This window comes from Sceloporus occidentalis, unplaced genomic scaffold (assembly GCF_023333645.1).
Source record: "Sceloporus occidentalis isolate IW3139 unplaced genomic scaffold, rSceOcc1.0.p SCAF_114, whole genome shotgun sequence".
Taxonomy (NCBI): domain Eukaryota; kingdom Metazoa; phylum Chordata; class Lepidosauria; order Squamata; family Phrynosomatidae; genus Sceloporus; species Sceloporus occidentalis.
The window spans coordinates 140,925-163,842 of NW_028317094.1; the positions used below are offsets into that span (position 1 = coordinate 140,925).

General features: G+C 44.1%; 1 protein-coding gene across 1 annotated transcript; it reads left to right on the plus strand.

The window, feature by feature from the left end:
* The first annotated feature begins 5,384 nt into the window (after positions 1-5,384).
* Positions 5,385-7,404, plus strand: LOC149282423 (uncharacterized). The gene is made up of 2 exons (XM_089498151.1): positions 5,385-5,565; positions 6,214-7,404. Exons 1-2 carry the CDS (start codon positions 5,385-5,387, stop codon positions 6,945-6,947), a joined length of 915 nt encoding a protein of 304 aa, XP_089354277.1. The 3' UTR covers positions 6,948-7,404.
* The last annotated feature ends 15,514 nt before the right edge of the window (positions 7,405-22,918 follow it).

The following is a 22,918-nucleotide window of genomic DNA, read 5'->3' on the forward strand; positions in this document are numbered from 1 at the left end:
CCTCTGAACAACTCTTGCCAAGAAAACCCCAGGAGAGGCTCCCCAGAAGTCGACAATGACTTGGAGCACTCCACAAAACACTACAAAGCCTCAAGAAAGAGACAGTGTGGCTTAGTGGCTGGAGCATTGGACTATGACCCTGGAGACCAGGGTTCAAATGTATTCTTAGCCACAGAAACCCACTGAGTGACCTTAGGCAAGTCACACTCTCTCAGCCTCAGAGGGAGGCACTTGCAAAACCACTTCTGGACAAATCTTGCCAAGAAAAGCCTGCGAAGGGCTTTCCTTATGGTCACCATAAGTCAGAAACAACTTGGAGGAGGCACACAATGACAAAAAGAGCAGTAATACCACTAACACAAGGCTGCTAGGAAGAAAGAAAGAAAGAAAGAAAGAAAGAAAGAAAGAAAGAAAGAATATGTGGGAGTTGTAGACCTCAGTTCATAGGGATTGGAGAGGCCTTACTGCAGGGCGGGGCTCCCTCCTCTTTCTGGCCATGTGGATGTTGGGAGATCCAGCCCAGGAAATACACTGTAAATCCCATTGGCAGTTTGCCCCAAATCCTTTATGAGGCCAAAAACCCCTTTGTTAGGAAGTGAACACTGAATATCTCAGGAAGGCTCTATATCTCCCAAGGCCCCCTCCCTCCAGGACCTCCTTCCACTCTTCCCCTCAGTCTCTCTCTCTCCCCTGAAGGCCTCAAACTGCCAACTGCCAAATGCTCAGGAAGAGGCAAACATTTTGTGTTCCAGCAGTCATTTTGTATTCTGGTGGCCTTTTGTGTTCCAGTGACCATTTTGAGTTCTGGCGGCCATTTTGCGTTCTGGCGGCCATTTTGTGTGCTGCTTGTGCCTGTGGGGAATAATGGTCCGGAACCTTCTTTGAGGCCTCAGTTGAACAGCCTCTCTCCTGAGGCTCCAGAGAGAGACGGAGGCCAGACTCCTTGGGCCAAAACGAAGGAAGTGCGTCTCTTTGTGTGTCTTTTGTGTCACTTTTCTGAGAGGGTTTTCTTATTACACAACTCTGCTGTTTCTGGGGAACATGGGTTTTAAAAGGGATCAGAAATGGGAAGGAGAGTTTTAACACAAGCCTTATTCTTCTTCTTCACAAATATTGGGCTTTGGCTTCTAAGAGGAGGATTATCCCCCAAAGAAGGCCAAAAGTGGCTCCTTTGGGAGGTTTTAAAAGTCTCCCCAGTTTCCTTATTAAGAGATTTTCAGGGAAGAAGGAAGGAGGCAGACCAGAATAACTCATATTACCAAGAATGAAACAAACATACAAACAAACAAGAACAACAAAAATAAGGATTAGAGACTAAAACAAACTGCTCATTTTTTAAAAAGTAAAACCATTATTAGGAGGGTAAAAACAAGACATGGGTGCTTCTACCCTTTTTCAACAGACTTAGGCTGTATCTGCACTGCAGAAATAATCCAGTTCTAAAGTGTGTTAACTCTTCTAGTTCCATCCTGTGGAATACCGGGATTTGTAGTTTGCTGTGGCATGAGAGCTCTCTGGCAGAGAAGGCTAAGTGTCCAAAGGTAAAATCCCAGGATTCCATAGCACTAAGTGGTTAAAGCAGTGTCAAAGTGTCTTATTTCTATAGTGCGGATGCAGCCTTCTTGGGAAAGGGGCTGATGCTGGGGAAAAGCACTTGGGACCTCTGGAGGTTTCAGCAGTTGATTTATTGCTGCAGGGTTTCTTGCCAAGCCAATCCTAACCCTGGTCCCTTTTCTCAGGAACGTCATCTTGACCTCCTTGGATACGGCGTTGGGGCCTCTCTTGCTGGAAGTGACCCAAGTGCAGGGCCACCAGGAACCCCCTGCCCACCTGATGGCCAACACAGAGGCCAAGCGGAGGGAGTTGGGCTCCAACAGAAAGAGGATGCCGAGGTACAACAGCTCTTTGGTGAGTCACTATCCTATTAGCTTCATCTGTGTCACTGCTGGGCCAATTTATGAAAGGAAACAAATAAAATACTGTCTGAGTTTGGCAGAGACAGTCCTGGTTAATCCTCTGTCACCTCATTATTTCAGGGGCTTTTAAAAATATCCCGGTTTCTCTCTCCTCCTCCCACTTTCCCCCTTCTCTGCTCACTTCAGTTCCTGAGTGCAATTGAGTTTGCAGCCTATTAACTCAAAAGTGGGGAGAGGAGAGGAAAGAAGGAGAAAGGATATGGCCCTTCCCAGGAAGCTGAGGCAAAAACAAACTGTTGTGCCCTTCCTAGCTTGTGAGAACTTCCTCTTAAACAACTTTGACCATATTCAGTGCCTTCTGGGTTGCTTGTCCACATGTGTCTTGCTTTTCCAATCTGCGAAATGTTGTGGGATATGGGAGAATATTTATGAATCTAAATATGGGGTGGGCCCAGTCGCCCTCAATCCCACAGTGCTCCCCAGAACTGTTATTAAAAATGACGTTAGCCTCTGAAATGTAGCAAGAAATGTCTAAATGCACCATAATTCTTTTGTGGCTAAATGTACTGTATGTGTTGGGATAGTCAGTATCCTAATCCATCATCAATATCCCAGCCATGGCCTAAATTATATTGTTTATTTTTTTGTAATTTAGCTTTATTAATTATTTCATTTTCATTTCTAACATGTATTTCCCAAACAGTTCTAAAAACAAGTTCAAATACAGTCACAATTTCCAACATACAATACTCTCTTATCTTCTTTTCTTCTTTTTCTTCTTCACTTCCCAATCTGCTGTCTTTTGTGTGATATTTACCGTAGTCTTTCTGCTTCTTGCTAATATTACATACATTCCGTCTATTAATCAACAAATATTTTCCATATCCTCTCTCATGTTACTCCTTATTAACTTATAACAGTTTTTTCTCAGGAAGAGGGGAACAAATGAGGGAATGTATGTCCACATGTATATCTCCAAATTATATTTAACAAAAAAGAGTCCTCTCTAACTTTGATTTCCTTGAATATATTCTTTCCCCTGGTTCCTATCTATATTGCCCCTCTCCTCCTTTTCCTACTATATTCTTTATTAATGTTAAACCAGGTCTTTATTGATACCCCATCTCTTTTCCCAATACAGTCAGCCCTTCTTATACACTGATTTGTTATACATGGATTCAAGCATACACGGTTTGAAAATGTTCAAAAAAAGTATAAATTTCAAATATCAAACCTTGATTTTCCATTTTTTATAAGGGACACTATTTTGCTATGTCATTATATTTAATGGTACTTGAGCATACACTGATTTTCTTATACACGGGGGATCTTGGAACCAAACCCCAGCGTATAACAAGGTTCCACTGTATTTCATAATTTTCTTCCAACCCTTTTCTATATTATCTCCTTTCTTATCCCCAAACAGATAGGAGAGTTTATCTGTCTCTTTGATCTCACTGATTTTTAATAACCAGTCATCTATCCATAAATCTTCTTCTGATTTCCACTTTTGGGCTATCATCGTCCTTGCCAATGTAAATAAAGTATAACATTATCCGCCAAGTTTTTTTCTCATCCTCACTTTTCAAGAAGTATGTCATATTTAACAGGTACAATTCTGTTTTTTTCTTAAATTTGATACCATATATTTGTTGAATTATTTTGTGTATTTCATCCCAAAACTTTCTCACTTTTTCACACTTCCACCACATGTGGATCATCGTACTCTTTTCTTTATGGCAATTCCAACATTTATCCATTTCCCCTTTGAAGAGCTTTTTTATTCTAACCGGAGTATAATACCACCTATTAATAATTTTTAGGAAATTTTATTTTAAGTCTTGGGATCTGTTAAAAGCATTTGTCCTTTTCCAGGCTTTTTCCCATGCCTCCAAAGGAATTTCATGTCCCACGTCCTTTGCCCAATCGAGCATATATTGTTTTATTGGTTCATTTTCCAATTCGCTCTCTCTAAATAGTTTATAATATTTACCTATTTTCTTTTCTTCCGTTTTCATTGTCAGTTCATCTAATTCCATTAATTTTATCTCAATTCACACTATCCTAATATCCTAATTGAACATCCTTTTTATTTGGTAATAACTGTACCAATTTATTTCATTTTTTTCACTGATCATTTCTTCTCTGGATTCATAGTAATTTCTTGTTTTCCTTTTCCTTTTATTAAATCTATATATCTGCGCCAATATTTCCCAGAGTCCCATCTATTAGCAAACGCCTCTTGCGTTGACACCCAAACAGGTATTTTGAAATAGAAAATTGCTTTTATTTTCCTCCAAGTCTCCAACAAGGCTCTGCGAATCGGGTTATTATGAAAGTCTCTGTTAACAGTAATTTTGTTATACCATAGGTATGCATGCCACCCGAATCTCAGATCTGGACCTTCCAAATTTAATGTTTGTGTATTATTTAGCCTAATCCAATCCTCTAACCAGAACATATTACATGCCCATCTATATAGCTTTATATCTGGCATGGCACATCCTCCTCTCTCTTTTGTTTCTTTTAAAGTGTCCATCTAATTCTGGCTTTTCCCCCTTTCTAAATAATTTTTTAAAATTCCTTGTTCCATTGCTCCATAATCTTTGCTGATATGCTAATTGGTAAATTAATAAAAAGAAATAAAATCTTGGGTAAAATTACCATTTTTATGGCAGCTATTCTGCCGAGGATCAGTAAGTTTAACTTTGACCATCTGCACATTTCTTCACTAACCTTTTCCCACCTTGTCTTTTAGTTGTTGTCAGATAAGTTCATGTTATTATTGGACAGCCAGATTCCTAGATATTTAACTTTATAGGCCACATCACATCCTGTTTTTTGTTTCTTCCTGTTTGCTCATATTTTTTGATTTTATCACTGATTTTCCTTTATTAATCTTAAATCTTGTAAGTTTACCAAACCATTTTAAATCACCCATAACATCTTCTATATTATTTAGCGGATCCTCCAATATTACACCTAAATCGTCTGCGTAGGCTCTAACTTTCACTTCCTCTTTCTTTATTTTTATTCCCTCAATCCTTGGATTATTTCTAATTTTGTTCATTAAGAATTCTAATACAGTTATAAATAATAACGGTGATAGCAGGCATCCTTGCCTTGTCCCCTTTTGTATACCAAATTCTTTCGTTAATTCTCCGTTAATTTTTAAACAGGCTGTCTGATTTTTATAGATTTCTTTCCCATTATTAACAAAAGCTTCTACCATATTCATTTGTTTTAATAATTCAAATATAAAATTCCAGCTAATGCTGTCAAAAGCTTTTCCGCGTCGACAAATAATAAAGCAGCCTAAATTATATTGTTTATAATATTGCATATTATATTGAAAATATTTGAGACAAACTGGATCTCAAAGGCAGTAGCTTTTTTCTTGCTGACAGAATTTAAAGTTTATTTCCTGGACTGAATTCTAAAGTGATCAAATAGTATTTCTGATGCACCATGTGCTTTCCTCCCCTTTTGCTTAGTCACTCTCTGGATGAAGGCTATTTTCTATTGCAGGTGACCTTTGCGGATGTGGCTGTATATTTCACTGAGGACGAATGGAAACTGTTGACAAAGAAGCAGAAACTTATGTATAATCATATAATGATGGAGAATTATGAGAACGTGGCCTCTGTGGGTAAGGAACCAGAATTCACTAGCACTATAGAATCATAGAGTTGGAATAGATCACAAGGGCCATCCAGTTCAACCCATTTCTGCCATAAAGGAATACACATTCCAAGCACCATCCAGCCTCTGTTTAAAGACCTCCAAAGAAGAGGACTCCACCAAACTCTAAGGGAATATATTCCACTGTACACCCAACTTCAACCCACATCAATCCGCATGCAAGCTTTATACTGTACTGGTTGTGAGTCATCTCCTGGTGCCACACAGCATGAAGCATCCTCTGCAGTTAGCTTGCATCATGCCATGTGCTCTGACTCAACACTCTATGGCAGTCTCACAGGAAATGATGCCACTTTTCCATTAAAATAGTTTTACATATATTTAATGGAATATTTTTCAATGGCCTGACTATCTGCTTCTACTGATTTCCTCATGGCAGTTCCCCTTCAATCTCTCCTTTAGTATCTCCTATAACAATACAGTCATTATATGGATTTGGGGGCATCCAGAACAGAATCATGCTCAGGTCACTCACACCAATTTTATTAATTTAATATCAAATAGGAAGGGTTGAACGTGGGGCTAAACCTTGGGGTAACACTTTCCTCTCTTAACACTGAGATTCAGTCTTGTCTGTCATTGTCCTCTTTTACAGAAGAATTTGTTAGTCACAAGAGAGTCCACACAAGAAAGAAGTCACATAAATGCCAGCATTGTGAGAAATGTTTTTCTTCAAAGTCACACCTAGTGAGACATCAGAGAATCCACACAGGAGAGAAGCCATGCAAATGCCAGCATTGTGGGAAATGTTTTTCTTCAAAGTCATACCTATTTACACATCAGAGAGTCCACACAGGAGAGAAGCCATACAAATGCCAGCATTGTGGGAAAGGTTTTTCTTCAAAGTCAGACCTAGTAAAACATCAGAGAGTCCACACAGGAGAGAAGCCATACAAATGCCAGCATTGTGGGAAAGGTTTTGCTTCAAAGTCAGACCTAGTAAAACATCAGAGAGTCCACACAGGAGAGAAGCCATGCAAATGCCAGCATTGTGGGAAGTGTTTTTCTTTGAAGTCAAACCTAATGATACATCAGAGAGTCCACACAGGAGAGAAGCCATACAAATGCCAGCATTGTGGGAAGTGTTTTTCTTTGAAGTCAAACCTAGTGATACATCAGAGAGTCCACACAGGAGAGAAGCCATACAAATGCCAGCATTGTGGGAAGTGTTTTTCTTTGAAGTCAAACCTAGTGATACATCAGAGAGTCCACACAGGAGAGAAGCCATACAAATGCCAGCGTTGTGGGAAAGGTTTTTCACTGAAGTCATACCTAGAGAGACATCAGAGCATCCACACAGGAGAGAAGCCAAACAAATGCCAGCATTGAACTAATATTTTTTTCAAGAAGGATTGCAGAAAATTTATTTTCAATCCAGTGGTGAAAAGGCCGTTACGATTTGGATTGTAATGTTTGTCTGTCCGTATGTCTGTGGTTTATCTGTGCATGTGTCTGTTTATCTTTTAAAGTTACATTTTGTTAAGTTTAGGTTTTAATTGTCTTTACATTCTGCCCTTGGCTTAGGTGGGAGATCCGTTCCGGAACACACACACACACACCCCAGATAAGCAAAATACCGCACATGCAGCCCTATTCAAGTGAATGGGGCTTGTGCATGTGGTGGTGCCATGGCGCCCATACGCCATGGGCCCGCACCTCCATCATCCGAATGAGACGCCCCGCCACTTGTGCTCCCATGTGGCTTTCACCATATACTGAATGCCGCATATGAAGCAGGTGCACTGTAATATAGATAACTGTTTTGGATTATAAACTTGGCTGGGGATTATGATTTGTGGTATAGTTTACCTAGATGGGGGTGGGGGGGGCTGGGATGTTTTACAGCTGGCTAGAATAGTTATGGGAATGATTAAGAGAAAGGAGTTAGTTTCTGAGAATGGCAAAGGGGGCCTGGTTAACTGTGGGGCATAGTCTCTGGGAATGGGAGGTGGGGGCTAGGTTTGGAAGAGGGTGGGATTTTAGGTTTTGGGGTTTCAATGTTTTCTTTGGCTTGGGGAGGGCGATTCTGGCTTAAATGCTGGATTTCTGATTATGTGTTCTCAATAAAATTATTTGTTGTTTCAACACATTGGACTCTTTGATGCACAGAAGTTCTGAATTTGGACAAAACACACTTCCTTCTCTTCTCGGTCCTCAACTCAGCTCCCAGCCACAAGAAGAACAGAGGCAAACACATCCTCCAAGTCTCCTCAAGGGAAGAAAGTGTATGAAAGTGTATGAGAAAAGGGGGCAGGGGGCCCTTGAGGAGAGGCATGGCCATGGGGGGAGGGGCGGGGTCATTTAGATGAAAAGGGGGCTTTGAGGAGCCCCTCTCTCCTGGAAAGTAGGGCAGAGGACAGACCCTCCTCCCTTCCTCTTCATTTGGGAGGAGATGAGGGCTGGCAAGCCCCTTTCTTTGGTCTTCCAATGGGGCACCCTCTTCATCTCTGGGGGGCTGGGATGGGGTTCAGAAGAGGGGAGGCTCCCAGTCAAAAGACTTTTGTGACAAACAAAAAGCATCAGACAGCATAGGCTTCAATAGCCTTGGAAACAACAGTTTTCTGGGGGGAAGGGGTTTTCTCTGGGGGAAGGAGACTCTGTCTGTGGGGCAGAGAAGAGCCCAGATTTAGGCCAAAGCCAAGAGCTGGCAGACGGAGGGAGCTCAAATCCCCTTCTGGGGAGAGGGACACCCCCCTGGCAACTAGGCTTAGAGGCCTACAGGATCTGGATTACCCCCCCCCACACACACACACACACACACATCCTTTACTTACCCTTCACAACAACCCTGCAGAGGAGGGCCAGCAGAGAGATCAATGGTCCTCCTCCTGGGAACATACAGAAAGGGCATGAAAGCCATTGTTAGTTCTTTGCCTGAAAGATCCCTTCCTTGAAGGGATGGAGGTTAAAGGAAGGAAAGTGCCAAGGAAAGAGAAGGCATAAAGGGGGCATCTAGATAGGAATCCCTCGGTAGCCATTTGGGGGAAAGGGGCTCTGCCTCTGGACAGAGAGACGGAGAATGTGCTCATTTGGGAAAACGTTAGGGTGCCTATATTGGGCCACCATCCCCTCTGCCTGGAGCCTTCTTCTGCAAGCCCCATAGACAGGGAAGATCTAGATCATGCCCTCCCCAGGAAAGGAAGCCCCCACCCTTTGCAACCCCATAGACGGAGGGGAGATGATATTATAAGCGCCAATATTATAATGAAGATTACTATGTATTGTAGGAAAGAAATGGCAATATCTGGGGAAATATATACAAAGGATTTACATTGAAAAGGGGAGGGATTAATAAAAATGGCAAGAATAAGAAGGGATCCCAAATCCTGAGTGCAGCCCCCAAGCAGCCCTCTCCTGCCTCCCCCCCAAATGCACCTGAGAGGTCTGTGGGACAGCAACCAGGGCCTCCCCAGAAGATCCCAAAACCAGGACAGGTTTCATGCAGGAGAAAACAGGAAGACTGGCTGCAAAATACGTACCTGGCACATTTTTTGAAGAACTAGAGTATCTCAGATGACAGCCTGCTCCATTGTGGCTGAGGAAGACCTTTTGTCTTGAAAGGTCCTCCATCAATTCCCAAGGACAGGGATAATACCACTTATTTAGTTTCAGTTCATCTATTTTAGCAGGTCACCTGGAGCAGAGATATTGGAGGCAGTTTGTGTCTTGTAATTGTTCCTTTTGTTGTTTTGTTGTAGTCCATTCTTATCGATGTGTATGTCATTGTACTGAAGCCTTTGTGTACCTGTACTCACAATTGCCCTTGTTTATATTATTTTTGTAGATATTATTCTGTATTACCTACATTAGTAGGTTATTCATAGTAATAAACTGAAGTTAGCTCCTACATTATCATTTTTTAGATGTTATTCTGCATGATATCAGTATGTTATTCAGACTAGGTAAATTGAAGCTGATTTGTGTATTATAATTGCTCTTTGTACATAGACCTTTTCTTCTCATTACATAGCATTACCTTGTCATTACTTGTTTCATCTTCACTTGGGGACCAATAAACCTATTTGGACCTAGTCCTCCCGAACTTGGTTTGGTTTCCCCCCAATAACACCCTCCCCCCAAAAAGGAAAGGAGACCCTAAAAGGGAGGTGTGTGTTTCTGATCTCTCTTTCCTTCCTTCGTTCTTCATTAATTTATAATTAATTCTTAAAATGTCATTGAAAACTGGTCTCTTTCAGCAGCAGGCCTGTCCTGGCAGTTTTCTAAAACTGTAAACTTTGATCAGTTTAAAAGATGGATGGTTTAATACATCTGTGTCTCCTTTTTCTTTTCAATGGATGGATGTTTGAACTGAAGTTGTCTTCTTAACTGATATTGTGTATTGTTTGGTCTGTCATTGTTCCCTGCCTCCATCCATGGAGAGATGCAGATAAGAAATAATAATAATAATAACAATAATAATTCTTTCTTTCTTTCTGAAAAGCTCTCCTTTGGCCCTGAAAGAAGATCCCAGGTAAAGATGGGGCAGGAAGGAAGGAAGGAAGGAAGGAAGACAAGTTCCCATAAAATCAATACAAGCAACCTCCTCTTTTTCTGTTGGAGCACTAGTATGTTTTTCCTTTTTGCCCCATTGAAAAGGCGTCTCTGGTTTCCACTGGTTTCCAGTATTGAATGTTCTTCTCCATGGACAAATCCTTGAACATTTTCAAAGGCATTAAACCCCTGTCATCTCTCTTCTTGTGTTGGAATAGCATTGGGCTGGGAGGGAGGCAGAGATGGGGGAGCTTTGCAGTCAAATGTGGGGGAATATGTTCGTGCATCAGGACACCTCCCTCCCACAGCAAAACAGGGTGGGAATAGGAGACCCTTTGTTTTATTCACCCAAATCCTCCTCCTCAAAAAAGCCCCCCCCCTCCAAGCCCCCCACATGCCACCACTTTCTGCAGCCTTCAACCCACACTTTTGCTGCCCCCAACATGGTGACTTCAGGGAATTTACTGTCAGGAAGATCTTTCTCATTTTGAGCTGGAAGCTTTTTTCCTGGAGTTTGCATCCATTGCTCCATTTTGCTGTTCTCTGGAGGAACAGAAAACAAGCTTGCTCCCTCCTCAATATGACTTTCAAATATGTTCAACAGGGTTTTCATATCCCCTCTTAACTGTCTCTCTTCTCCAGGCTAAACATACCCAGCTCCCTAAGTCTCTTCTCATAGGGCTTTATGGTTTCAAGACCCTTCACCATTTTGGTTGCCCTCATCTGAACACACTCCAGCTTCTCAACATCCTTTCCGAATTGTAGTGCCCAGAACTGGACACAGGATTATGCCAGGTGAGGCCTGACCAAACCAGTGTCCTATATCTGTGCATGGCATTTCTTCTCCCTAAGTGCAGTGCCTTACATTTCTCCCTGCTGAAATTGATTTTGTTCATTTCGGCCCAGCTTTCTAATCTATTAAGGTTACTATGGATATTGATCCTCTCCTCTGGGGTATTAGCTACTCCTCCTAATTTGGCCTCATCTGTCAATTTGAGAAGCAGGCTCTCTGTTCCTTCATCCAAGTCCTTGATAAAGATGTTGAAAAGCTCTGGGCCCAGGACAGAAACCGGTGTCACCTCTGTGGCACAGAACAGCCCATAGATGTAGAATGCCTTAGTATTTAATAGTAAGGAGCAATGTGCCAGCATGGTGGAATGGACTCTGGGAGACCTGGGTTCAAGTCCTCACTTTGCCATAGAAACTCATTGGCTAGCCTTGGGCAAGTCACACTCTCTCAGCCTCAGAGGAAGACAATAGCAAACCCGCTCTGAACAAATCTTGTCAAGAAAACCGTGTGATAGGTTCACCTTAGGGTTGCCATACGTTGGCAACACCGAGAAGGCACACAACAACAACAACAAAATGACAAACAAATACCTCTTGTCCTTGGAAGAGATTTTCAACGATGCCTTGCTTCCCAGCTGGGAAAAAGAGAAAAATTCCAGAGGTTCCCATTTCCACTAAGATTAGGAGCTCCCTAATTTCCATGGAAGAGGTTTCCTAAGGCATGTGCCAGGACAGAGGGGGGGGAGGTGGGTTCATCGTGGGCAAATTACCGTTTGTCAGCTGAACTTGGGGCTCAGGGTCCCTAAGAAGAGGAGGTGCCCAGGCCCCCCAGAATCCCCTCTGAGCCTCCAGAAGAGCAAGACTCAGGGAAGGGCCAGTCTGCGAGGGGCTGAGAGCCGCTTGGACAAAACCTTGAGGGCACCTTATTTATTTATTTATGGTATTTATACCCCGTCCTTCAGCCCTAAAAGCTATCAGAGAAGCTTACAATTATTATTTTTAATTAGACTCTTCCCTGCCTTCAGGCTTACAATCTAAAAGACACAACACAAAAGGAGAAGGGAATGGTGGAGGGAAAGGGGATGAGGTCCAGTAGTTCTTCTCTCCCTCTGAGGCCTGGACCAAGGCAGATGGACTGGAGGGAGGACTCTTCTTCTTCAGGCTAGCCCTGATGGAGCTGGGCCTGCCTGGTCAACTCCCTCTCACACCGGAAGATGGCAGTTATGGATGGAGGATTCTCTTCCTTCAGGTTAGCCGTGATGGAGCTGGGCCTGCCAGGTCAACTCCCTCGCAGGCTGGAGGATGGCAGCTATGGAGGGATGACTCTCTTCTTCCAGGCTAGCCCTGATGGAGCTGGGCCTGCCTGGTCAACTCCCTTGCAGGCCGGAAGATGACAGTTATGGAGGGAGGAGTCTCTTCTTCCAGGCTAGCCCTGATGGAGCTGGCCAGGATTGGTTTCAGGGTCTGGCAGGAAGAGAAAGGGACAGACCTCTCAGCCGCTTGAGGTTATTGGCTGTGTTTGCAGAGTACTCCAACAGGAATGTGGATTTCAACAGGTCCTATTAAATGGTTCCTTTGGTCTGATGCCCAGAGAATACAGCACAAGGATTCTACTTTAACTGATATGACAACACTGTAGAGAATCCCTCAGGCTTTGCACATTTGGAAGGGATACTTGGAGTTTTCTGCAAGAAGGTTCTAGTGCCAACTACACTACAAATCCCAGGATCCCGTAAGATGTAGTCTAAACAGATAAAGTGGAATCAAAGGGTTCTTTCACACTACACTGTTACAGCACTATTTCTTTTTTGGATTTTAATGCTTACATGCTATGAAATGGTCGGATATGTAGTTTGGGAAGCACTTGGTCTCTCTGGCTTGGATTTCTAAATGCCTCTCTCTATGCTGCAAATCCCGCATGGATTGGGGTTAGCTCATCCTCACATGCAAGAGCCAGCCTTTGGGGACTGGAAAGTACAGAACGGCCTCTTTGCTCTGTCTCCTTTCCCATCCTAAGGTGGGTTTCTGAGGACAAACCAGTCTTTCCTTTTTGGCTCTAAAGAACATCATAAGCCGGTTCTCCTCCTTCTGCCGTAAGCTCACCTTGCTCTAGCCCTACTAAGCAGCCAAATAAGCCAAGGGTCCAGAAAAAGCCCAGCGAGCCCCGTCTCCTTTTCCCAGGAAGAGCCAGGCCAAGAAATGCCTTTCCATTGCTCCAAAGGGAGAGCCTTCCTCTGCTGAGGTTGCTCTCCTCCTGGGCAGCTGGGATTCAGAGGGAAAGGGCCGCCTGCCTCTCGACACAGAGGCTCTCTTTAGCCAAGAGACAGTGGGGAACCCACCCTCCGTGGGTCCATGCCATCCTCCCCACAGGCCTCTCTACACCAGGGACTCTCATGGCATCTTGGAGCAAGGCTGGCCACAACTTTGCGGAAAGAAGGGTTGGTTTTCTCCCTCCAGAAACAGAACCATTTCAAGAAGGGAGATGGGGAGATCTTTGTGTAGTACTACTCAGCATCATAGTTAGATGTCAAAGGGAAGCCATGTTCTCTGGGAGGAAGAAGCAGAGGGATTTGGGGGGAAAAAACCCTTAGTCTTTAAGAAGACTTTCTTATCTGTAAACCCCCAAGAATAGGATTCCAATGAAGAACAAACCCACTCTCACTGGGAAATTAAAAGCGGTCAGGAAACGTCTAAGAGCCTGAGTCCTTCTTTCCCAACCCATCCCATCCTAGGGTTGGTTTTCAGTTGAACTCTCTTCTTCCTCCAGAATTACTACATGAACTGACCTTGTGTTGTCTTCAAGCCTGTCAAAAGAGTGCAGGAAAGCAATCAGGAGGAGAAGGCAACGTTCCCCATTGGCTCCCATAAGCTCTCCCTGAATCCTCCCAGGACCTGAGGTTTGGGAGCTGAATCCTAGCTCCTGGGGCAGGGCCTCTAGCAACGCCATTCAGCCTAATGCATAAAGTACCAGCCACAGTTGCCTTCAGCTTGTCATTCAGATATTCACAATATATTTTCCTGTGTGGAAATGAAGACTGACATTTTTAACTGGCTCTTCCCAGATCATTGGGAACTGAGAAGAATATTCTTTTCCACTTCCTTGGAGAGACAGGATGAAGAAGATGTAATTTAGCCTCCTTGTTTGTAGCCAGATGGAGGATCCAGAGTAGAGAGTGATTCCCCTGCAATCTTTGCCAGTCGAAGCAACAAATCAATTAAGCCCTGCAATTATAACATTAGCAATCAATCAGTTATTAATACTTAGACCCAAGGCCATTTGCATACAAAATGTTAAAATACAATACAGCTGTAGGAACAGTATAATAAAAGTACAAGACAAGTAAATTACATAATAATCTTGCATGTAAAAGGTTTAAAATACAATTCGGTTAAAATATAGACAACAAAACTATAACTAAATGAGGGCGTCCTCAAAGCAATCAACAGCAATATTGGCAATATATCTAGCCCCAATCTTCATTGCTGCCAGGGAAAAAGGAGGAACCTTAAGAGTTAAAATCAGACAGGAAATTAAAAAGGAAAAGCCCTTTCTGAAAGAAGAATAGAATCCAAAGGAGGCAGAATAGATCGCCCCAAAATTGCTTCTCCTTCTTTGTCTTCAGAGCTAGCGTTAATGGACTCCATTATGGTGCTGTTGCTTAGCTTTCCTTAAGCCGCGCGTCTTGTTTCTCCACTTACGGTACACCGCTTCCGGCTTCGTTTGTGAGGCATTTCTGAACGTCCAGGAGACTAGGAGCGGTTTGGACGCAGTTTAGAAGCGGTTTAGTCGTCGTTAGGCAGAAACCCTTGAAGTATTTGTGTAATGACTGGGCTCCAGTCAATGGAGGTCTTCTTCAGGCAGAAAAGGGAGGTTTATGCAAATGCAGAATGACATCACTGCTACGGAAGGCTCTCTTGACCAATCAGAGAGCAAGATGAAGGTTCTTCTGGAAGCTTCCGTGAGAAGGAGATATAAGGACTGAGAGACCAAGAAACAGTTGGGGGAATTGTGTCGGTTGGAGATCGAGAGAGAGAGAGTTAAAGAGCGGATCTTGGAAGTTAGTCTCAGAATTGGACACTTAGGTTTATTTATTTCTTTAATAGCTTGTGTGAATTGAACATTATATACTTACAAATATTGTACCTCAAAGACTCTTAATATCTTGTATGACTTATATTTTAGTTATATTTTGTTATTTATAATAAACATCTCCTTGGAGTATCTACTACTCAACGCTCCTTTTACACGTATCTTGGCTCGGTTGATGCTTGGGAGGATCAGTAAAGAAGTAGAAATAAGGTTCCTTAACTGGTCCCAGTGTAGGTTAAGGGAAACCCTTTTATAATTCACTGGATGATGGCAGAGAGATTTAAGGAATTTAAGGGTCTGCTGGGCCAAAAGCCATAATGTCTAAATGTCTAATTAACAGTTTGTAATCCACTCTGATAGCCTTTTGGCTGAAAAGAGGGGTATAAAACTATTATTATTATTATTATTATTATTATTATTATTATTATTACAGGGCCGCAGTTTGGCTGCTTGGACCACCGGAGATCATCATAGTGAGTCAGTTGGAAAAGCCCATCTCACTCCAGAAAATAAAGGTACTTGAGGAGTTTGCGCTCTATGTCTTTCTGTAATAATCACTACAAAACTGATAATAGCATTTGGGACATTTAGTCTTTTAAAAACAAATATGGCAGATTTAAATGCTGCTTTAAAACCTCTTTCCATCTGCCAGCTTTGCTCTGGTTTTGGGGGGAAATGAGAAAGTGTTGGGAGGGAGGGACTGCCAACAGAATAAGAGATGCAGGGCCGGCTCATCCATATAGGCGAACTAGGCAGCTGCCTAGGGCGTCAAACTGCAGGGGGCGCCAGAGAGAGAGAAAGAGAGATAGTGGCTTTAACCTGAGGATCATAGGCGCATTACAGACTGCCCGTTTGGGGCAGCCTGCACCCGCCCCTTTCCCCGCTGTATCGGGGCCTCAGCTGCCACAACGGCAGCCTCTGAGGCCCCGATCCGCCGCTTTTCAGGCAGTGGGGAAGCGGCAAAAGGCCGCTTCCCTGCGGCCTGGAAAGGGGTGTCCTTGGGGCTTCATGCCCCAAGGACACCCAACGGCAGCGGGGAGGAGGAAAAAGGGGCCACTTGGCCCCTTTCTCCCTTACCTTGCTGGTGCAGCCATCTAAAAGCTATGCCAGCAACGCAAACCGCAGAAGGAGCTCTGTTTCGGAGCTCCTTCTTGCGCCGCGGAAATGGCGCTTTAGGTGCCCTCGCGTCACACAACGATGTCACCACCGCACCACATCATTTGGAGGCAGCACGGTGGTGACGTCATAATGGTGGGCCCCTTGTGGAACGGGTGCCGCCATTTTGTACGGATTGGGTCCGTACTAGGGTTAGGGGCATCAAGAAGTGATGCCTCTTTCTAACCCTAGTATGGACCCAGTCCGTACTATTACGCCCGCCAGCCTCCAAGTAGCAGGAAGAGAGACCTGCTTGCTGAGGCTGGAAGGAGGAAGAAGTTTGCTGCACTCTGCAACTCCTGGGCTGCATCCACACTGGAGAATTAACCTGGTTTGGCACTGCTTTAACTCTTTCTGGCTCAAGGCTATGGAATTCTGAGAGTTGGAGTTTGTTGTGGAGTGCCGAGCACCTCCTTTCTCCTTCCTTCCTTCCTTCCTTCCTTCCTTCCTTCCTTCTCTCCTTTTCCTTCCCTCACTCTTTCTTTCCTCCTGTCAATCTCTCCCCCTTCCTTCTTGCCTTCCTTCCTTCTTTCCTACCTTCCCCCTTTCTTTTCCCTCCCTCCCTCCCTCTTTCTTTCCTCCTGCCCCTCCCTACCTCTCTCCCTCCCCTTCCTTCCTTCTTTCCTACCTTTCCCCTTTCTTCCCTTTTCCTTCATTCCTTCATTCCTTCCTTCCTTCACTAACTCCTTCCCTCCCTCCCTCCCTCCCTCTCTCCCTCCCTTCCTTCCTTCCTTCCTTCCTTCCTTCCTCTCTCCCTCTCTCTCTTGCCAAGAGAGAGACTTGTTCAGGAAAGGCTTGCCATGGCCTTCCTCTGAGGCTGAGAGAGTGTGACTCCCCCAAAGCCACCCAGTGGGTTTCCATGGCCCCATCCTCCCCCCCCCCCCATTAACTCCTTCTCCTTCCCAGACTTTGGCCCTATTCCTTCTCTATCCACCCACTTTTGCCTCCCTTCCCACTCACCCACCCTTTTCTCTGATTCATAGACCCCCTTGTTATTGTTGTTGTTTGTTGCTGTGTGTCCTCAAGTCCTTTCTGCCTAAGGCCACCCTCTCATGGCGTTTCCTTGGCAAGGTTTGTTCAGAGGAAGCTTGCTATGGCCTTCCTCTGAGGCTGAGAGAGTGTGACTCCCCCAAAGTCACCCAGTGGGTTTCCATGACCGAGCTGGGATTTGAACCCAGAGTCATAGTCCAGTGCTCAAACAAATAGTCCACACTGGCTCCAACAATACACTTTAAAAGCTTGGTCTCCTTCCCAGGGTGTCCAGATGTCTTCACTGCAAAATAAGGCACCACAAAATGGAAGACATTCAAATAAAGGAGATGACAGGACTCAAGAAAAGCTCCAAACAATGTTAATGCATGCTTCTTAGTCATGCTCAGAATGGAGGACAGAAGGTTGGAATGGAGGACATGTCCTGGAAGAGGAGGAGGTCTGTCCTGCCCTGAGGTCAACCTACCATGGGGTTTTCTTGGCAATATGAGTTCAGAGAAACTTTGCCAGGGCCTTCCTTTGAGGCTGAGAGAGTGTGGCTTGCCACTCTTGGTGGCTGTGCCTACTATGTGTCTTTTCTTTCTCAACCTGGAGCCATTCCCATCCTTTTTTCATAGGCTGCATCTACACTGCAGAAGTAATGCAATTTGACACCGCTTTAACTGCTCTGGCACCATGCTATGGAATCCTGGGATTTAAATTTTTGGAGGAGAATTCGCCTTCTCAGTCAGAGAGCAGTGGAGCCACAACAAACTACAAATCCCAGGGCTCCATAGCATGGAACCCGCAGGATGACCAGATGTCCTCTTTTTCTGGGGTATACCTTACATTTCAGTCTTCTGTCCAGGAGGAATTCCAAAAATGTCCTCCCTTTCGAGCATCACTAAGAAGCATGAATTTATATTTATATGAAGGGTTTCAGCTTTTACTGGTCATGTCCTCCATTTTACTTGAAAGCCCTACATTTTGCAGTGCCTTGTCCTCCTTTGCGGTTAGTACAACTGGTCACCATGGGAGCCAAAGGAAGCTAAAGTGGTGTCAAACTGCAGCCCTGGTCCTCTCACCTGGTGACCCTACTGGTTTTCTTTCTTGTGACACTCTTTTCTGCCCCTTGGGTGAAGATGTTTAGTTTTCAGGGGTCATACATGGACCACTACTACCCCATAAATTCATGGGATGGGACCCAGATTTTCCCACATCATTAGAATGAATAATGCTTCCAGATTGCAAAAGGAATATGTGTGCATTAGTCGCCATTCCAAATATCACAGCAGTCAATTAACTTGTAAAAACCTAATTGGCTTTTTGACTAATTCTCAGTACTGTGATGAGAGATTGGAACCTACGTTTTATGTCATGTTTAGCTTTAACAAATGAAACAGAGGAAATCAAGGAGTGAAAATAATTATGAGGAGCGACAGGGGTGACAAAATATTTCTCGCCTAGCGCCGCAAAATACCTAGAGCCGGCCCTGGGAACAACTGTCCCCAAGCATCTCCATCTGGAATCTGCTTGAGAGCTAGGACTAGAACCACCACAATGCATTGCCCCCTATCCTCAGTTTCCTCAGACCCTTCTGGATGCCATGGTCGATGGTATCAAAAGTCGCTGAGAGATCTAAAAGCACCAGCAGGGTCACACTTTCCCTGTTGATATTCAAGTGGAGATCATCTACTAAGGCGACCATAACAGTTTCGACTCTGTATCCCATCCTGAAGCCAATTTGAAATGGTCTAGATACTCTGCTTCATCCAAGACAACTTGGAGTTGAAGAGCAACTGCCCTCTTAAGCACCTTGTTTAGAAATGGAAGATGGGAGACCGATCTGTAATTGTTCATGTCCAAGGGATCTAGGCAGGGCTTTTCCATAAACGGCTGTACCACTGCTTCTTTTAAGCAAGATGGACAATAGCCCTCCTTAAGAGAAGCATATCTCAGGTGAGTCCTAAGTGCATCTCCTCCTTGGATGACCAGCCATGAAGGGCAAGCGTCCAGAGGGCAAGTTCTCTTCTTCACACTTCCAAGGAGCTTGTTCGTGTCCTCGATATTCACAGGTTCAAATTCACCCAGCATGGACACCTCACCTATAGCCTCTGCAATAATGCCAGTGTCCAATTTGGCTCTTATCTGAGAGATGTTCTCTGTGAAATAGTAATTTAAATTGTCACAGTGAGCTGTGGAAGGCTCTAATAGTGAGTTCTGGGGGGAAGGTGCCTGAGTCAGGTCCCAGATGTCCCCCCCCCCCCCCCCGACTTCAGCACTCCCTTTATGCTTTTCTTTCCTTGGCACTTTCACTCCATTCCTTCCTTCTTCTCCCTTAATATACATCCCTTCAAGGGAGTCCAAGGCCCTTTCAGCATGTTTCCAGAAATGGGGGGGGGGGCATACGGGGGGGGGATACGTTCTGGGGCTGAGGGTCTCTCCGCTGGTCCTCCTCCACAGGCTTGTTTTGAAGGGAAAGGTATGTATGTTGGGGAGTGCCTAATCTGGAACCTGTGGGCCTTTAAGCCTAGTTCCCAGGTTGCTGGGGGGTGTCAGTCACCCCAGAAGGGGCTTTGGGATCCCTCCATCTCCCTCCTCTTGGCTTTGGCCTTTATTTGGGTCTTCTCTCCCCCCAGACAGAGCCCCATCCCCCCAGAGACAACTCCACCCCCCCGCCCCCCACCCCCGAATAATGTTGTTTCCAATGCTATTGAAGTACCTGGGCCCCAAGGCCATGCCTTTCTCCAAAGATCCCCCTGCCCTCTTTTCTCATAATAACCCCCCCAAGTACCTGGGCCCCAAGGAATCCCATAAGGAGGGGGCAGTGTTTTGTCCCAAGAGCAATGCTATGTACTTTGGGTGTACTAAGGCCTCTGGCTCTCAGAAACACAGCCAGAACAAAAGGCTTGTCCACAAATTTCTTAAGTTTTCAAAGGCTTTACTGGTTATAACACAAAAACATGAAACTGATCTCTTTTTTCTCAGTCCTTCCTAAATACCTTGCTCTCTCTTCTTGGTGGACTCTTATCTTTCTTCTTCTGAGGACTATCTTTCTTCTTTTGTGGACTTATCTTTTTGTCAAAGGAAAATACTCTCTCCAGGTATGACTTGGCTGAAATCTTACTACACACTGAAACTAACTAGACAGCATAAGACCCTGGGATTTCCCAAAATCCTTGTCATTCTTAAAGCTGTAGATTTCTATTTCCCCTCCTAAACTGATACATAGAAAGCCTAATATAATCTCAACTAAATATATGTCTCAAGAGCATCAAAGATGCTCTGGAGGCATGACAATAATAATAATGTCTCTTGTCCACAAAACCACAGAGCCTTGTGAAAACTGAAAGACTAACAGAGATCCAAAACACACTATCCAGTTTGGGACTGTTTAACTCCTCTGGCTCAATGCTAGGGAGTTCTGGGATCTGTAGTTTTGTGAGACATTTAGCCTTCTCTGTCAAAGAGCTCTGGGGCCACAATAAACAACAATTCCCAGGATTCTCTAGCATTGAACAAAGGCAGTTAAAGCAATCTCAAAGTGGGTTATTTCTGCCGTGTGACTGGGACCTCTGTTAGTCTTTGAGCTTCCACAAGGCTTTGAGACCACTTTAGCTGCCCTGGCTCAGTTCTAGGGCATTCTGGGAAATGTTGTTTTGTGAGAAAGAGCTCTGGTGCCACAATAAACTACAATTCCCATGCATCTGAGGAAGTACGCTTAAGTCTAGGAAAGCTCACACTGCCAACTTTTCTTTCAGTGAGTCTCAAAGGTGCTACAAGATCTATCTCTCTATTATCATCACAATTATTATTATTATCATTATTAAATCCAAATGCAGCTGAAGAAATGGATTTAAATTGGCAACACTGATATACTGTAGACTCTTTCTCTGGGGCTGTGATCTGGAACCTCAAACCAGGGAATCCTGGGAATTGTAGTTTGTTGTCACATGTATATATATATATATGTGTGTGTGTGTGTGTTTGACTGTATATATATATATATGTGTGTGTGTGTGTATGTAATATATGTATATATTATGTGTGTGTATATGTGTGTGCGCATATATATAGATATAGATATATAGAGAGATATAGAGATATAGATATATAGATATAGATATAGATATACCTTGAAGTCTGAAGAATAGCCAAGAAAATCCGACAAGAAAGAGGGCAAGGTAGGGCCTGAGGAAGAGGAGGGAGGAGAAGAAGGCTTAGAGGAAGGGCCTGAGGAGGAGGAGGAGGAGGAAGAAGTCTTAGAGGAAGGGCTTGAAGAGGAGGAGGAGGAAGATGTCTTAGAGGAAGGGCCTAAGGAGGAGGAGGAGGAGGAGGAGGAGGAAGTCTTAGAGGAAGGGCCTGAGGAGGAAGAGGAGGAGGAGGAGGAGGAAGAAGGCTTAGAGGAAGGGCCTGAGGAGGAGGAGGAGGAGGAGGTCTTAGAGGAAGGGCCTGAGGAAGAGGAGGAGGAGAAGGAAGAAGTCTTAGAGGAAGGGCCTGAGGAGGAGGAGGAGGAAGAAGTCTTAGAGGAAGGGCCTCAGGAAGAGAAGGAGGAGGAGGAAGGTTGAAAGGAATAAGGAGAAGAAGAAACAACTCCTGGGCAGAATCCTTTTTGGTTGTTGCTTATTATTATTATTAAATTTAATTTATTTGTTTATAAAGACTTATTTATAAGGATAATCAGGGAGTTTCTATAGCATGACATTAGGAAAACATTTAGATGTTGTTAAGGCCTGGAAATGCTGTTTGGGGTCCCTTCCAACTTTCCAGCCCTTTCAGCCTCCATTTTCGGTTCGCTGAAGCCCTCAAACTGCCAAGTGATCAGGCAGAGGTGGCCATTTTGTGTCCTGGGGGCCATTTTGTGTCCTGGGGGCCATTTTGTGTCCTGGGGGCCATTTTGTGTCCTGGGGGCCATTTTGTGTTCTGGGGGCCATTTTGTGCTGCTTGTGAGACTGTGGGGAATAATGTTCCGGAACCTTCTCTGAGGCCTCAGTTGAACAGAGGCCTCTCTTTCTCTCCTGAGGCTCCAGAGTCAGAAGGAGGCCAGGCTCCTTGGGCCAAAAGGAAGGAAGTGTGTCTCTTTGTGTGTCTTTTGTGTCTCTTTTCTGAGAGGGTTTTCTTATTACAAAGCTTTGCTCCTTCTGGGGAAGATGGGTTTTAACAGGGATCAGAAATGGACAGGATAGTTTTAATACAATCCTTATTCTTATTCTTCACAAACATCAGGGTTTGGCTTCTAAGAGGAGGCTAGTCCCCCAAAAAAGGCCAAAAGTGGCTCCTTTGGGAGGTTTTAAAAGTCTCCCCAGTTTCCTTAATAATAGATTTTCAGGCAAGAAGGAAGCTGACATACCAGAATAACTCATATTACCAAGAATGATGTATACAATCATACAAACAAACAAGAACAACAAAAATAAGGTTTGGCGACTAAAAGAAATTACTTTTTTTTTTTTTTAAAGGAAAACCATTATTAGGAGGGTAAAAGCAAGAATTGGGTGCTTCTACCCTTTTACAACCAACTCAGGCTGTATCTGCACTGCAGAAATAATCCAGTTCTGAAGTGAGTTAACTCTTCTCGTTCCATCCTATGGAATCCTGGGATTTGAAGTTTGTTGTGGAATGACAGCTCTCTGGCAGAGAAAGCTAAGTGTCCAAAGGTAAAATCCCAGGATTCCATAGCACTGAGTGGTTAAAGCGGTGTCAAAGTGTCATATTTTTATAGTGTGGATGTAGCCTTCTTGGAAAAGGGGCTGATGATGGAGAAAAGCACTGAGGAACTCTGGAGGTTTCAGCAGATGATTTATTT